This window comes from Aquarana catesbeiana, linkage group LG06 (assembly GCF_042186555.1).
Source record: "Aquarana catesbeiana isolate 2022-GZ linkage group LG06, ASM4218655v1, whole genome shotgun sequence".
Classification (NCBI taxonomy): Eukaryota; Metazoa; Chordata; class Amphibia; order Anura; family Ranidae; genus Aquarana; species Aquarana catesbeiana.
Genome location: NC_133329.1, coordinates 64,797,014 through 64,812,332, shown reverse-complemented (window position 1 = coordinate 64,812,332; position 15,319 = coordinate 64,797,014). Strand labels below are relative to the sequence as shown.

General features: G+C 44.9%; 1 protein-coding gene across 3 annotated transcripts in view; it reads right to left on the bottom strand.

The window, feature by feature from the left end:
* Positions 1-15,319, bottom strand: part of LOC141148563 (uncharacterized) — a 76,806-nt gene that overhangs the window by 47,512 nt on the left and 13,975 nt on the right. For 2 of the 3 annotated variants that reach the window (XM_073636120.1, XM_073636121.1), the window contains exons 3-5: positions 15,227-15,319; positions 4,546-4,839; positions 1,600-1,947 (exon numbers count right to left, since the gene is read on the bottom strand). The exon at positions 15,227-15,319 is cut by the window's right edge and continues 255 nt beyond it. In XM_073636120.1, the coding sequence (XP_073492221.1) occupies positions 1,600-1,947; positions 4,546-4,839; positions 15,227-15,319 (735 nt within the window). Of the gene's footprint in view, positions 1-1,599; positions 1,948-4,545; positions 4,840-14,018; positions 15,188-15,226 lie in introns of those variants that run through there. The other variant, XM_073636122.1, reaches the window with a different exon arrangement.

Here is a 15,319-nt window from a genome sequence, read left to right as displayed (position 1 = left end):
GGGGGGTTGAGTGGGGGAATATTTGTGCTAGAGAGGGGGATTTGGGGGAGTATTTTGTGCTAGGAGGGGGACATTTTATTTAATATTTGAACACAGTGACGGGAAAATTCAAAGGAGCACATTTTTTCCCCTGCCCCCTTCCTGATTGGCTGGGAGGAGAATCAGAAAGACAATAGCGAATATTGATTCGCTATTGCTACACAACTGGGTGGGCTCAGGGCGCATTTTTTCCTCTGCCTCCATGATAACCTCATTAGTGCTAAATAGCAGTTTAGAAAGCAATGAAAGGCAGTAGGACACTATCTAGTTAATCATTCTGCTGGTCGGTCGGGTCACACACACACACCCAGTCACCAGCCCCACACTTACCCCATCTAGGTCACGGGTAGTGGCTTTACTCTGTGTATCCTCCTCTTCGGCTTCACGGTGGGTTCCCCTGCGTCTCCTCCCTCCTCCGTGGCCAATAGGATCACTTCTCTTCTCGGACAATCGGGTGACAGGTCTCAGGGTCCGCTTTCTGATTGGCCAGGAGGAGAATCAGGAAGACAATAGCAAATATTTATTCGCTATTGTTACACTGGGAGGGCCCCACCCCCACCCTTTTTTGAAGCCAATTAGAGCCTCAGGCTCTAATCATATGCTTCTAAAAAAAAAAACCCACTGGAATTCATGCGTCCGGTGCCCCGCATGTAGATTAGGGGCTGGGCGCATGGATTGGGGGGGGGCGGTACCCTTGCGCCCCATATGGACGGGCCGCCACTGGTCTGGTGCTTCTTCCATTGTTGCATGATATTTTATAGCACCCGGAGTTTATTGGTAAGTGCATCTAAATCTGGCTGGCGATAGTAATAATAGCATGTAAAATCTGCAGGTTGGTTGATCGATTGATCAGCTTGGGTACATTCAGCCTGCCCAAACATGGTTTGAATCTCAGCCGGTCCCCGCTGCACCGGCAGAGATTTGAACCATCTATGGCCAGCTTTACTCAACCTGCTTCAAGCTGTTTTTGCATTACCATTGACTTGTATGGGGTAGAAGCAGGTCTGATGCCAACAAAATCCCAGCGACACAAGCCCTTAGCCACCCATAGTTCACCTTCATATACAGAACAGTTATGCCGCGTACACACGATCGGAATTTCGGCCCGCAAAAGACCGATGAGAGTTTTTCGTTGGAAAATGCAACCAAGTGTATGCTCCATCGGACTTTTGCTGGCGGAATTCCAGCCAGCAAAAGATTGAGAGCATTTTTTAAATTTTTCCGTCGGAAAAGTTCCTGTCCGAAAATGCGATCGTCTGTGGCACGTCTGTGGCACGTCTGTGGCACGTCTGTGGCAATTCCGACACGCAAAATTCCTACGCATGCTCGGAAACAATTTGACGCATGCTCAGAAGCATTGAACTTCATTTTCTCGGCTCGTCGTAGTGTTGTATGCCACCGCGTTCTTGACGGACGTAATTTTAGCAAACTTTTGCATGACCGTGTGTATGCAAGGTAAACTTGAGCGGAATCCCGTCAGAAAAACCATCATATATTTTTCAGACGAAAAAAACGATCGTGTGTACGCGGTATTACACATTTCTGACTGTTTTGAGGCACCTTCTATAGTAAGAGGTCCTGTGCTCTTCTCCACTGGTTCCTTCAAAGATGGATGCTTCACCCTGCAGATAAACTCTTCTCCCTCATCTGTGATGGATGGCTTAAATTTTATACATGCTTTGCATGTGAATGTGTTATCCTTCTGCTTCTCTGGTGTGAGTTCTGAGATATTGTACCCATCATTCTGGGACAGAGGGAATTTTTGTTCACTGTCCTTCTTCTTCTTCAGCCATTTCACACTCAGGACTTTGGGAAATACATTGGACACCTCACACTTCAGCGTTGCTGTATTTCCATAGAAAAGATTGGGAACTGGAATATCACATACCTCAGGCTTCCAGGGAAACTCTGTGTGCAACAGGGAAAATATATATATATATAATTATCAATTTCATTACCAGACAAACAAATTGTGGAACCAGCAGGTAAAATTGATCAGTGAATTGCTAGCACTGTAATATTGCTTCTCTCATTTTTAACTTTATGTATATTTTAGTGGCAATCATGTGACCTTGGTTTTTAAACCTATGATAAGCATTACAAGGTACCTGGAGACAGCGTGTTTTGTTTTTTTATTATTGAAAGTTTTCAAATGTAGAAAAAAGTACGAAAGATTTATGTTGTAAAAGTTCATCATATATTTAAAAAAAAAATGTAATTATTTTGTAACAGTTTGTACATCACATCATTTTATAACATCAGCATTGGAATAATACAGATATATAAGATTAGTTGAAAAATCTCCTTTCATGTTGTGACAGGGTTGCAAATTGTCATTAAAGTTATGGACAGTTTGTAAAATTTTTTTACAACTGTCTGTAAATATGAAGGGCTGATAATTTGTCATGCTGGGTTGACTTTTTAAATATAAAGCAGGCAAATGACTTGTTATGGGTATTGTGAGTTTTTCCATATCATGTTTATACTGTTTAAATATCGTTTTTAATAGGAGCTGTGTTATTTTTCAACGTCCTGGATTCCCTGCATGCTTTGCAGCTTCTCCTCCATTTTTAATGTCTACATGTCCCATGGTACCTTGCTGTCTGCAAGCAGTGATCCCTGTACTGACTCCGCCTACTGAAACTCCTCCCCCCCAGTACCTCTGTAGATCAGAAGGCGGGCTCTGTGAAATGTGTGACACAGAAGTGCCTACTACAGGTCATATTGAATATGTGTCACAGAATTCAAGAAAGTCAATGTGTGGCTGATCTTTAGAAAGTACAAAACTTCCATATACACAATCCTATACCCACAGTTCATCCAGAGAAAGGCAAAAAAAAAACAAATAAAGCATGATCCAATTTGCTCCAGTGGGGGAAAAATCATACCTGATCCCCCAACAGGCAATCAGATATTCTCCTCAGGGTGATTCAGACTAATAGAGGTAGGCTAGAAATAATTTAAATAAAATGTGGAAATGATTATATGATTTTGCATTTTGAGTATAGATACTAGGGTTGTCCCGATAACGATACTAGTATCGGTATCGGCACCGATACCGAGCATTTGCCCAAGTACTTGTACTCGGGCAAATGCTCCCGATGCTTCCCCGATACCTGGAAGACAGCTGTGATCGGCGCATGGGGGAGTTACAAGGTTCTCCCCCAACGGCTTTCAGCGGCTTTAGTGACATACAGCGGTGATCTCTCACCGCTGACTGTCACTGCATCCTCCTCCATGCCCCCTCCTTTCCTCTGTCCCCCTCCGCTGTCCCCCTCTGTTCCTCTCTCCTTCTCTGTGCCTCTCCGCTGTCCCCCTCCGTTCCTCTCTCCTTTTCTGTCCCCCTCCGCTGTCCCCTCCGTTCTGCTGTACTTCTCCGCTGTCCCCTCTGTTCCTCTCTCCTTCTCTGTCCCCCTCCGTTCTGCCGTCCTCCTCCTCCTTCCTTTGTGAATGGACAGAGTCAGCTGACTCTGTCCATTCACATAACTGAAACATTGTAATCTCCTGTGATTACGATGTGTCAGTTTATGAATGGAGAGGAGCCGCTGTCTTCTCTCCATTCATTCTCAGTGCAGCTGAGGCTGCAGAGAAAGGGACTGGGGAATCTCTATCCTCGGTCTCTTTCTCTGTCTCAAGGGGGAGATATCAGAGGTCTGTTAAGACCCCTGATATTTCACCAAAGCCCCCAACAGGGCTGATTAAAAAAAAAAAAAAAAAACACATATTGCAATAAAGAATAAAAAAAAATATTGTAAAGAATAAAAATTGTAAATAAAAAAAAAACACACACACACACATACACCGTTCACCCCCCCCCCCCCCCCCCAACAAAAAAACACTGTTAAAATAAAAACAAAACAAAAAACAAACAAAAAAAAACACTGTCAAGTATCGGTAATCGGTATCGGCGAGTACTTGAAAAAAGTATCGGTACTTGTACTCGGTCCTAAAAAAAGTGGTATCGGGACAACCCTAATAGATACGCTGTATAACAGTTGCAGGCTGCTGCTGTCAATGTGCCTCTCTGCATGGTGACAGCTGAGGTGGCAGGTTTGTATTGTAAACAAACTCATGTGATCTACAGACAGTAGGATTTCGCCCTTGTTCTTCTGGCTCCTACATTACCTGAGATCCTTATCCTTCAGCCCCCTTTACCCCCGCCCCATAATCTTCTGACACAGAGGGGTTAATAGAGCTCACAGACCTGTAAGACACACTCAGCAAGAGTGCCAACTATGTCCACTCTTTTCTACCTACATCCACCATGGAAGCTGTACTATAGCTTCCTTTCACTGAACTGTCCCATCACCTGCAATGGCAAAGAACAGCAGTTCCTGCTTACTTAAAGTACACTAACTGATATGTCAGATATCCCTAATGGTTTTGCCATAGCAAGGTCAATGACTGAATAATCCTAAAGCTTCTCACATGATTGCATAATTATTCACTAACACAATTCCGGTTCATTTCTATTTAGTAAATTCTGGATCTGATCATTCTTGGTACCTTTATCCAGCACAGACATCTCTCTGCTCTCCCAGTCCTCCATGGAGTCGTGTTTCCAGGACACCTTCACCACAGAGTCTGGAAGACTGAAGAAGCTCCCAGGAAGTTTATATTTACTGTTAATTGTGTATGTTCTGTCATCGTTTTGAGATATTTTGCCACGATCTGAAGTCTCCTTGTTATTCCATTTGATCTGGATATTACTAGGGTAAAATTTTTCTATATCCAGGGAGCACAAAACCTCTTCAGAATCAGTCAAAGACAGTTTTATAGAATCGGACACTGTGGGCTTTGCTGAAAGAAAAAGAACAAGAAATGATTCCAATCACAGTGCAATAAAATCACTTTTCTAATTGTCTTCCTCAAACTTCCCACATATGAGCAGATACCACTATACTTTGTTTTTTGATGTAGGGTCATCAAGCTTCAGTACTGCGTGGACTAAAAAAACAGACCTCCCTTAACTTTACAGTATACTAATTGTTAGAAATAGTTATGTGCTCTGTTTGGGTCATCCCCTTTAAAATCTGTCATTGACCTACATCCATACATTAAAAGTGCTTCTAAATGATATAAAAATCCATTTTATGTAGCTAAATGAAAACAGGCTTAAAAAATAAAAGCTTTACAATGTATGTTTTGCTCCCGCTAACTAAGGTTTTAGGACAAAAAACTTTTTTTTATATTAAGTAATGATAGAGTACAAAATCTGTGCGCCATTGGGGAGAATTCCCATCACTTCCGGTCACATCGCTAAAACAGGAAGTGAGAGGAAAGTCCTCTAAACAAAATAAATCCATGGTTGTCACCAGAACTAGTGTCTCCAATGGAAACATTTTCTCTAGATTCCTATTCTGATGGCAAACCAACACTTATGATTTTCCTTCACATTCACTCTTGGTGATATGGTAAACAGGACAAATAAAAAGCCTGAATCTCCCTAACGGGGACACAGACCACAATTGAAACACGATAGGGGTTCTAACTTTTCTCCAATCTATCCAAAACAAAAATTAAAGTTACGTACCGGTAACGTCTTTTCCAGTAGTCTTTCAGGACAGCCACCATGAGAGATAGTCTCCTCCTCTTCCTCTAGGAAACACTGCGCCAGCCCATAAATTCTTACTTCCCCCTGCCAGACCTCAGTATATTCCAAGATTACCTCCGGTCAGCTGGGGAGACACAAGAACACATTAATAACATACTATTCCATATCATTATCATGCTGCGTTCTGGTCTTTTATAAGACACCCCAAAATTTCGGGTGGGTAACTAGGGCTGTCCTGAAAGACTACTGGAAAAGACGTTACTGGTACGTAACTTTAATTTTCCCCTTTCGTCTTTCAGGACAGCCACCATGAGAGGATGAACGAGCACTTACCAGTTAGGGTGGGACTACAGCTTGCAACACCTTTCGCCCAAAGGCTTGCTCACTAGCCGACACCAGGTCCACTCTGTAGTGCTTAACGAAAGTGGAATAACTGGACCATGTTGCAGCCCTGCATATCTGCTCTGGTGTCGCTCCAGCCTTCTCTGCCTGAGAAGCTGCCATAGCTCTAGTAGAGTGTGCCCTTATACCCATTGGGATTTCTTTCCCTGCTAATGTATAGGCCTGGCCAATGGCTACTCTGAGCCATCTGGCAATAGTGCGTCGAGACGCTTTGCATCCTTTTCTGGCCCCAGAAAACAAAATAAATAAAGAGTCTGACTTTCTAAACCTCTTGGTCAGCTCTAGGTACTGAAGGATACATCTCCTTACGTCCAACGAATGAAATTTTAATTCCCTTTCCCTCGAGGGGTTGGGACAAAATGAGGGTAGAACTACCTCCTGACTTCTGTGAAAACCAGAAGCAACCTTAGGTAAAAATGCTGGATCAGTCTTGAAGATGATCCGATCTGGAAAAATAATGCAAAAAGGAGGTCTAACAGATAAGCCCTCAATCTCGCTGACTCTCCTGGCAGTTGTCACTGCTACCAAAAAAAAACTGTTTTTAACGTAAGATCCTTTAGTTGACATTCCTCTAAAGGCTCAAAGGGGGTTCCCGTCAGGCCCTGTAAAACTAAAGATAGGTCCCACTTGGGAAAGGGAGGGCCCTGGACCGGTCTTTGTCTAGACAGAGCCTTAAAGAATCTGACCACCCAAGGGTTGGTGGCCAGATGCTTTTCTAAATAAGCACTGAGTGCTGATACCTGACCTTTAAGGGTACTTATGGATAAACCCCTATCTGCCCCGCACTGAAGGAATTCCAACACCGTTGTGGGACTGTGTACCGCAAAGGAGCCTTCTGCACACCATTCATTGAAACGTACCCAGACCTTTTTATAAATCTGGCGTGTTTCCTTCTTCCTGCTGTTGAGGAGGGTGGAGATTAATTTCTCAGAAAAACCCCTAGCTCTTAGCATACCCTCCTCAGTAGCCAGGCCGCTAACTGCCATTGGTGAACCTGTGGACAGAGGACTGGGCCCTGTGAGAGGAGATCCTCTCGAGGTGGCAGGAATAAGGGAGGTTCGACCGCTAGTTGCTTGAGTACTGAGAACCAAGCCCTCTTTGGCCAATGTGGTGCTACTAGAATCAGGGACGTGTTTTCCATCTGGAACTTCCTGAGAACTGCCGGTAATAATGCTGGGGGCGGGAAGGCATAGCAGATTCTGAAATGCCAGTTCTGGATCAATGCGTCGACCCCTCGCGCTCCCTCCCCTCTGTTTAGGGAGAAAAAACAAGGGGCTTTCGCGTTGCTTCTTGACGCGAACAGATCTACTTCTGGAGGACCCCATTTCTCTGAAATGAGATTGAAAACCTCCTGGTTGAGGATCCAATCGCCCTCTATCAGTTTGGTTCGGCTGAGAAAATCTGCTATCACATTCTTTTCTCCTCTCAGGAAGACTGCTGAGAGTGAGAGAGTGTGAGTCTCGGCCCAGTTCAGAATGTCTGATGCTAAGGCCGACAGGACTCCGCTTCTCGTGCCGCCCTGTTTGTTTACATAGGCCACGGCGGATGAGTTGTCCGACCGCACCTGAACATGGTGGCCCCGTAGCTCCTCCTTGAAGAACCTGAGCGCTAGCCCGATTGCCCTCAGCTCCTTCCAATTGGACGACCTTCTTAGTTCGTCGCCCTCCCAGGTGCCCTGTGCTAAAAGGGAACCCAGATGCGCCCCCCAACCCTTGCCGCTTGCGTCTGTGGTTACCACCTGAGAAACTAGGATGAACCACAGACGACCCTGCGACAAGTTTGAGACCCTCCTCCACCACCAGAGGGATCTCTTTACTTGGGGTGGAACCTGTACCAAGGTGTCCAGATCTTTCTGACTGTGATCCCACACCCTTAAGACAAAGGACTGCAAGGGACGAAAGTGCAGACCTGCCCATTGCACTGCTGGGAGGGTAGCGGTTAATAGTCCCAGGACCGACATCAGAACTCTTATGGAGACCTGACTGCTGCACTGGAGAACAGCCACTGCCCTGTCCAGTTTTTGTACTTTTTCTGCTGGAAGAAACACTCTCAGTAGCGTTGAGTCCAACAGATAGCCTAGGTACGTGATGCGCTGAGAGGGAATCAAACTGGATTTCTCCAAGTTCATTAGCCACCCTAGACCTGTAAGAACTCTCTTTGTTAGTTCTAGATCTCTGACTAACTGCAGTGGACACGGTGCAAACAGGAGCAGGTCGTCCAGGTATGCTATCACTGATATTCCCTGGAGTCGAAGAAAGGCCATCACCTCCGCCAAGACCTTGGTGAAAATGCGGGGCGAGGAGGATAGCCCAAAAGGCAGCGCCTGAAACTGTAGATGTACCGTTGTTCCACCTACATTTACCGCTAGCCGAAGAAACCTCTGCGAGGCTTCTGTAATAGGAACGTGTAGATACGCGTCCCTTAGATCCAGAGATACCATAAAGCAGTTGCGGGGCAACAGGGCTCTGACTGTGAAAATTGTTTCCATATGGAATCTCCTGTACGTCACTGACCTGTTCAGGGGCTTTAAATTCAGAATCAATCTGAATTTCCCTGTGGGTTTCTTCACTACGAAGATGTGTGAATAGAAACCCTCTCCCTCCTCGGTCCTTGGAACTCTGAGAACCACATTTTGATCTACCAGATCTCTTAATGCTTCCAACAGAGCCTCGGCTTTTGCCGTACACCTGGGTAGGTGCGTGACAAGAAATCTCCGTGGAGGAGGATTTGTGAATTCGATATGGTACCCCCTTCTTATAATCCCTAGGATAAAGCGATTGGGGGATATTGCTTCCCACTGTGGGAGGAAGGCCCCCAGTCTTCCCCCCACCCTGGTTGGGGAGTCATTGGTTTTTACGGGGCTGTTCAGGAGGGCGAAAAATCGCCCCTCCCCTGCCCTTCTTCTGACCCCAGAATTTCTTTTGCCCTTCCGGCTTTGGAATTTCTTTACGCTTTTGCGGACGAAACCCCTTCTTTGTCTGTGTAGGGGTTTTCCGCTTAACTGGGAAGGATTTCTTCCTGTCTGCTGTGCGGTCCAAGACGGTCTCTAACCCTGGGCCGAAGAGAAGGTCTCCCGTTAACGGTATGCCGCACAACTTGGCCTTAGAGGCGCTATCGCCCGGCCAAGTTTTTAGCCAGAGGGCTCTCCTGGCCGAATTGGCCAGAGCCGCTGATCTGGCCGACATACGGACTGATTCTGCCGAGGCATCAGCTATGTAGGCGATACCCCGCAGAATCGTAGGGAAAGAAGATAGAATGGTTTCTTTTGCCGTTCCAGCTTCAATATGCTCCTGAATCTTAGAGAGCCAGTGCTCCAGATTGCGACAGCCAACTCAGGTTTTAAATTACCAATTGTTGAATCCCAAGTCTTTTTGAGAAGAGAGTCTATTCTCTTATCCATGACATCCACCAGGGCCCCCATGTCCTCAAAAGCCAGGTCTGTGTGTCTGGAAACCTGGTAGAAGGCAGCATCTAACTTGGGACTTTTATTCCAGATAGATGTAGGATCATCCGAGAATGGAAATCTCCTTTTTAAGGATCTAGAAAAAAAGGGTTTCCTTTCGGGATCCTGCCACTCCTTTTTAATAGTTTCAACCAGTACCTCATGTACTGGAAAAACTTTCTTCCTTTGTTCCCCTAAACCCTTGTACATTTGGTCATGAAGGGTCAGGGGTTTCCTGTCTTCCTGAATACCGAGGGTTGTATAAATAGCCCCTAAGAGGTCCTCTACCTCTTCCAGGGATAATTTATATCTGGAGGATTTCCTGGACTCCCCGTCCAGGTCCTCTCCCTCTGAACCATCCTGGGAATCGGAGGAGGAACTGTCTGGTTGTCTTTGTTCCACTCCGGAGGGCCCTGGAGCTTCCACTGCCCTAACTGAAGTTGCAGGTTGGGCAGGAGCAGAGCCCTGAGCCTGAGGCGAGGTTGTATCCTGGGGGACTGGACTAAAGGGAGGCTGAAACCTTTCAAATAAGGCTTTAAATGAAGAGAAGGTGGACGAAAGCTCTTTAACCGAGGCTGCAAGTCCTGACTCCTGTTCAGAGTCCCTCTCCTTAACAAGGGAGTCTATGTACTCCCTACACAAGACCTTTGTCCATGTTTCCCCTAAAGTGTCCCTGCAAGAGGCACACCTCTTCTTAGAGCTATGTGCAGACCTAGACTTCTCTGTAGCTTTCTGAAATACATGAAAAGAAAAAAACATTTTGTCACTTTTTTTTTTTTTTTCCAAAAAAAAAAACAAGGATACAACCCTGGGAGTGCACAAGACCCTCCTTAATATGTGGGGATCTGAGCCTCCCTCCCCTGACCACCCAGGGTGTCTGCCCCCCCATGACAGGAACTATACATGGAGGGACAATCCTAGATAAAGAGTACTCTTCCCCAGGGCACTCTTACCTTAGGAAGGCTGGAGGTAGTGTCCGTTGGCTGAGCATCTGCTTCCGACATGACTTGCAGGTGGTTGCTACTACCGAGTCCCACGCTGCCTGTGCGCGTCCCAGACTCATCTCCAGCCTGTGCCTGGCTTCCCTATCAGCGCCGCGACCCGGAACCGGAAGTCGTGGGTCAAAGGCAAGCACTCGCCCTTCCGCCGGAAATGACGTCGCCCGTCGTCCGGCCCGCCTAGTTCCAAAAACAAGAAAAAAAGAGAGCGGTCTGTATGGAATACAGGGAAGGTGAACGCCTGCCTGCTGCAGCCCTGTAGCTGCGATAGGGAGTCCCCCCAACCTGAAGCCGCACTCGGCTAGGAAGTGGTGGCAACAGAACTAGGGGTAAGTCCCCCCTATGCCCTAGGAAACCCCTGCTCCCATTACAGGCTCCAAAAAATATAAACAGCCGCAGTCACCCTGACTGAATGCCCTGGCTCCTTGCACAGTGTCTCCCCACCGGAGGAAACACTAATACTGAGGTCTGGCAGGGGGAAGTAAGAATTTATGGGCTGGCGCAGTGTTTCCTAGAGGAAGAGGAGGAGACTATCTCTCATGGTGGCTGTCCTGAAAGACGAAAGGGGAAAAAAAGTTTTGCCTTTAGCTTTATGAGTACTTTAACTCAAAAAACTCCCTTCTATTGCTCTCAACCTCCTCCAAATCTACAAACTCCTTTTTTTTGCTGCTGTGATCTGACTTCCTGTTAGATGGTGGCTATGTTCAATCTCCATGATCCCACTGTATTTAGGAATGTAGCCACACTCTCTTGCTCACTCCCAAGATGGACTGTGGACTATGTCTTAACAAAATGTTTTACTTTGGAGGAACCATTGAAATAACTTTCTAGTCACAGGGAACCCTTGCTAATAATTACTATATCCAGGGCCACTGCAAGAATTTTTGTCTACCGTATGCCTGCCAAACACATAATTTGATGGGGCGTAGCGTAAAGGACGCACACAGCATTGAAAATTTGAGTTGTGCTGAGCTGCCACTAAATGGCAGTGTGTAATGAGGAAGTGGGGTTATATATTTGCCAGATAACCCGTGTGAGTCCTTATTTATTATTTTTTACAATTGTTTTTTACAGTTTTGTAATTATTTTTTATTTTTATTTTTTTTTCACAATGCCGTTGGGGGGGGGGGCTTTGGTGAAATATCAGGAGTCTAAATATACCCCTGATGTCTCACTTTTGAGACAAAGAAAGGGACATATGGCAAAAAATGGCCTGGTCATGAAGGGGAGATAAATCTTCTAGAGGTCAAGTGGATAAAGTGATAAGAAGGTAATCAAAAGTACAAAGTATTACCCTTCCCGGGTTTTGGATGGTTCTGGCCAGCAATATATTCCCCCAATCTGTTTACTGTTCTGAACATTTCCTTGCTTTCAGGATTGCTTGTGCCTCCCGCAGATGCCACTTCTGACTTTTTCTTAACCACTTGAGCATTTTGAACTTAAGATATATGTCCTAAAATTATTCAAATACGTTTCTAGAATGCATTGCTTATGTCCAGTTCCTCTCCCCCTGCTGCTGTTCCTCCTACAGCTATTACCGGCTGTCAAAATGGTAACCAGGATTTGCTTTGTATTAAACAGCAGGAGTGGCTGTCAAAATGCAGCCTCTATTGTGTAAAACGACAATTACAAAACATCTGGGAGTAAATACAATGTAACGATGTATTATTTCCTTGTATTTACTAACTCATTCATATGTAAATCAAATGAGTGACTTTGATCTGCACATAACATCAATTATTTTCAATAAAATGTATTTGACCCATTATAAACCATTAGTTGACCCTAATCAGTCGACAGTAATTAAAGCGGAGTTCCACACAAAAATAAAATTTCTGCTTTTCAGAACCCTCCCCCTCCGGTGTCACATTTGGCACTTTTCATGGGGGAGGGGGGTGCAGAAACTTGTATAAAACAGGTATTTGCACCCACTTCCGGGCATACATCCCCGTGGGGGTCTACGCCACTTCCGGCCTCCGCTGTCTGCTGGGAGACACACGGGTCACAGAGACAGCAGGGACCATTCGGATTGCGCAGCGCGACTTGCGCATGCGCAGTAGGGAACCAGGAAGTTCACTTCCTTATTCCCTTACCGAAGATGGTGGCGGCAGCATCTGAGGACCGAGGGACGGTTCAGCCTCGGGTGCTGACATCGCGGGCGCCCTGGACAGGTAAGTGTCCTTATTTTAAAAGTCAGCAGCTGCAGTATTTGTAGCTGCTGAATTAAAAAAAAAATTAAATCGGCGTACCTCCTCTTTAACTACTTCCTCACCTTCCCTCTTTGCTGTTATTTTCCTGCTGACTTTTTTCTCAATGTCTTATTTATTACTTTTTTCTAACTTTTTTTTTTACTTTTTTTTTATATTTTTACCATCATTACTTATCTTTTTATTTTTTTTCAGTGTCATATAAACAGAACATGCAAATAACTTTGTCAAGCTTTGTAGACGAAACATTATTTTAGCATCATTTTAAATGGGACAAATTGTAGAATAAAATGTACACTATTATGTACAGCAAAACTACTTTTTTTTTTTAGCACTGATTACAATAGAAAAAAATACTTTTTTTTAATCATTTCTCACCATTTTGTTTTTCATGTGCTTTGTTTGTTATTTATTTCAACGTCACAGAAAAAGAACTTAGTGTATAAGCTTTGTTTGCTTCCCAAAAAGAATGTATGTAATATTTTTGTTATCTTAACCTCTTGGCGCTGGCTGCACAAAAACATGTGGCCTCTCGGCGGGTAGGCCTTGGCGCCGAGCGGCCGCATATTTGCATGCATTTGTTCCACCCTTTTCTGTCACCCTCCATATGGCCTTGGTGTTCTCCATACAGTATGAGGCACCACAGTACAAAGTGACTTTTTCCCCATTGTAGATAAAGGAGGGTTTCCGCGCTCACGGACTTAGGTGTGCAGCCTCCCCTTAAACAACCCTCCTAGAGGGTGGCTAATGGTATGGAGAATGTTAAGGTAGGGGTAAGTGGCGCTACCTATAATGGGGTATCTGTTGTGATAAGTGTGCTAAATATGTGATTAAGGACACCCGCTCAACAGCAAGAAAAACTTTGTGCAAAAATAATGTCCCCACCTATTGTGTGAAGGGGGTCTAATCTGTGAAATACCCCTCTACAATCTGTGTAGTAAACCAATTAAATACAATATAAAAGGTGAAACCTCAGAGCCAACAAGCATATGTTTAGTACCCTCCAACCATCAAATAGACGTGTCTGGTTATGATAGGGGGTGTACTAAACAGTCAATACTCCATGTGAGTGATTAGTGAAAAAATTGTTTGTAAAAATGTTATAAATCCTACAGGTGTGAGCATCTAGTCCACATATAAGAGAAAAAAATATATATATATATAATCCCGGCATAAAACTCCAATTCCAAAAAACATATAAAAAAATCAAATACAGTCCCAAAAAAATATATAAAGTGTATATAAAGTTCCAGCAAAGAAATGGATATATAGTATTCCAGCAGTGATCCAACAGTGTTCTTATTAGTGACTTTCGTGTAGATAACCAGCTAGTATCCAGTGACTTGCGGTGCTCCCCCTCAAGGATCCCCACTCACCAGCTCTCTGCACCCCTGCAGGGGTAGTAGGCATGTAGTATTAGGCCTTGGTGTGATCTCCTTGATTCCAGTGAGGTAGTTCCTGGGTGCTCCCGCTCCAGGCACAGAACCGATCCGCAGTATGGTCATCCACATAGGAAAAGAAACAGGGCTCCCGTAGTGTATTACGTTTTTAAAAAAATGTATTAAAAATCTTTTTGATTGCCCAACATCTCGGGCTCATATAGTAAATACACTAAAAGAACTAAAAAACAAAATCAGCCAATCACACTGCGTATAGTGGTAAGCAAAAAGAGAGCTCGTGGAACCCAGATCCAACAGCTGAGCGGCGTGCGCCTCAGCTGCGTTCCACACTCTCTTCCACTTCCGCGTGTGATGTAATCGCGTAGCTCCGCCTTACGCGTTTCGTCATCGACGTTGTCAAAGGCGTGACGTTTGACGTTGTCAAAGGCGTGTGTAGACAAAACAAGTTTGAGCCAACATCCGTCAGAAAAAATCCTAGGATTTTGTTGTCGGAATGTCCGAACAAAGTCCGACCGTGTGTACGCCCTATATTAGTGTCACTGGTCCCCAAATTGTGTCAGAATGTCTGTTGCAATGTCGCTGATCGCTGCCATTACTAGTAAATAAATAAATAAATAAATATATCCCATAGTTTGTAGACGCTATAACTTTTGCACAAACCAATCAATATACGCTTATTGGGATTTTTTTTACCAAAAATATGTAGCAGAATACATATTGGCCTAAATTGATGAAGAAGTTCGATTTTTTAAAATGGATTGGGGGGGCGGCGCCCCTATGCCCCGTATGGACGGGCCACCACTGTTCTGGTGCTCCTTCCATTGTTGCATGATATTTTCTGGCACCCGGAGTTTATTGCTAAGTGCATCTAAGGCTGGCTGGCGATAGTAATAATCGCATGTAAAATCTGACAGGTTGGTTGATCGATCGATCAGCTTGGGTACATTCAGCCTGCCCAAACATGGTTTGAATCTCATCCGGTCCCCGCTGCACCGGCAGAGATTTGAACCATCTATGGTCGGCTTTACTCAACCTGCTTCAAGCTGTTTTTGCATTACCATTGACTTGTTTGGGGAGAGAAGCCAGTCTGATGCCAACAAAAGCCCAGCGACACAAGCCCTTAGCTACCCATAGTTCACCTTCATATACAGAACAGTTACACATTTCTGGCTGTTTTGAGGCACCTTTTATAGTAAGAGGTCTTGTGCTCTTCTCCACTGGTTCCTTCAAAGATGGATGCTCCACCCTGCAGATAAACTCTTCTCCCTCATCTGTGA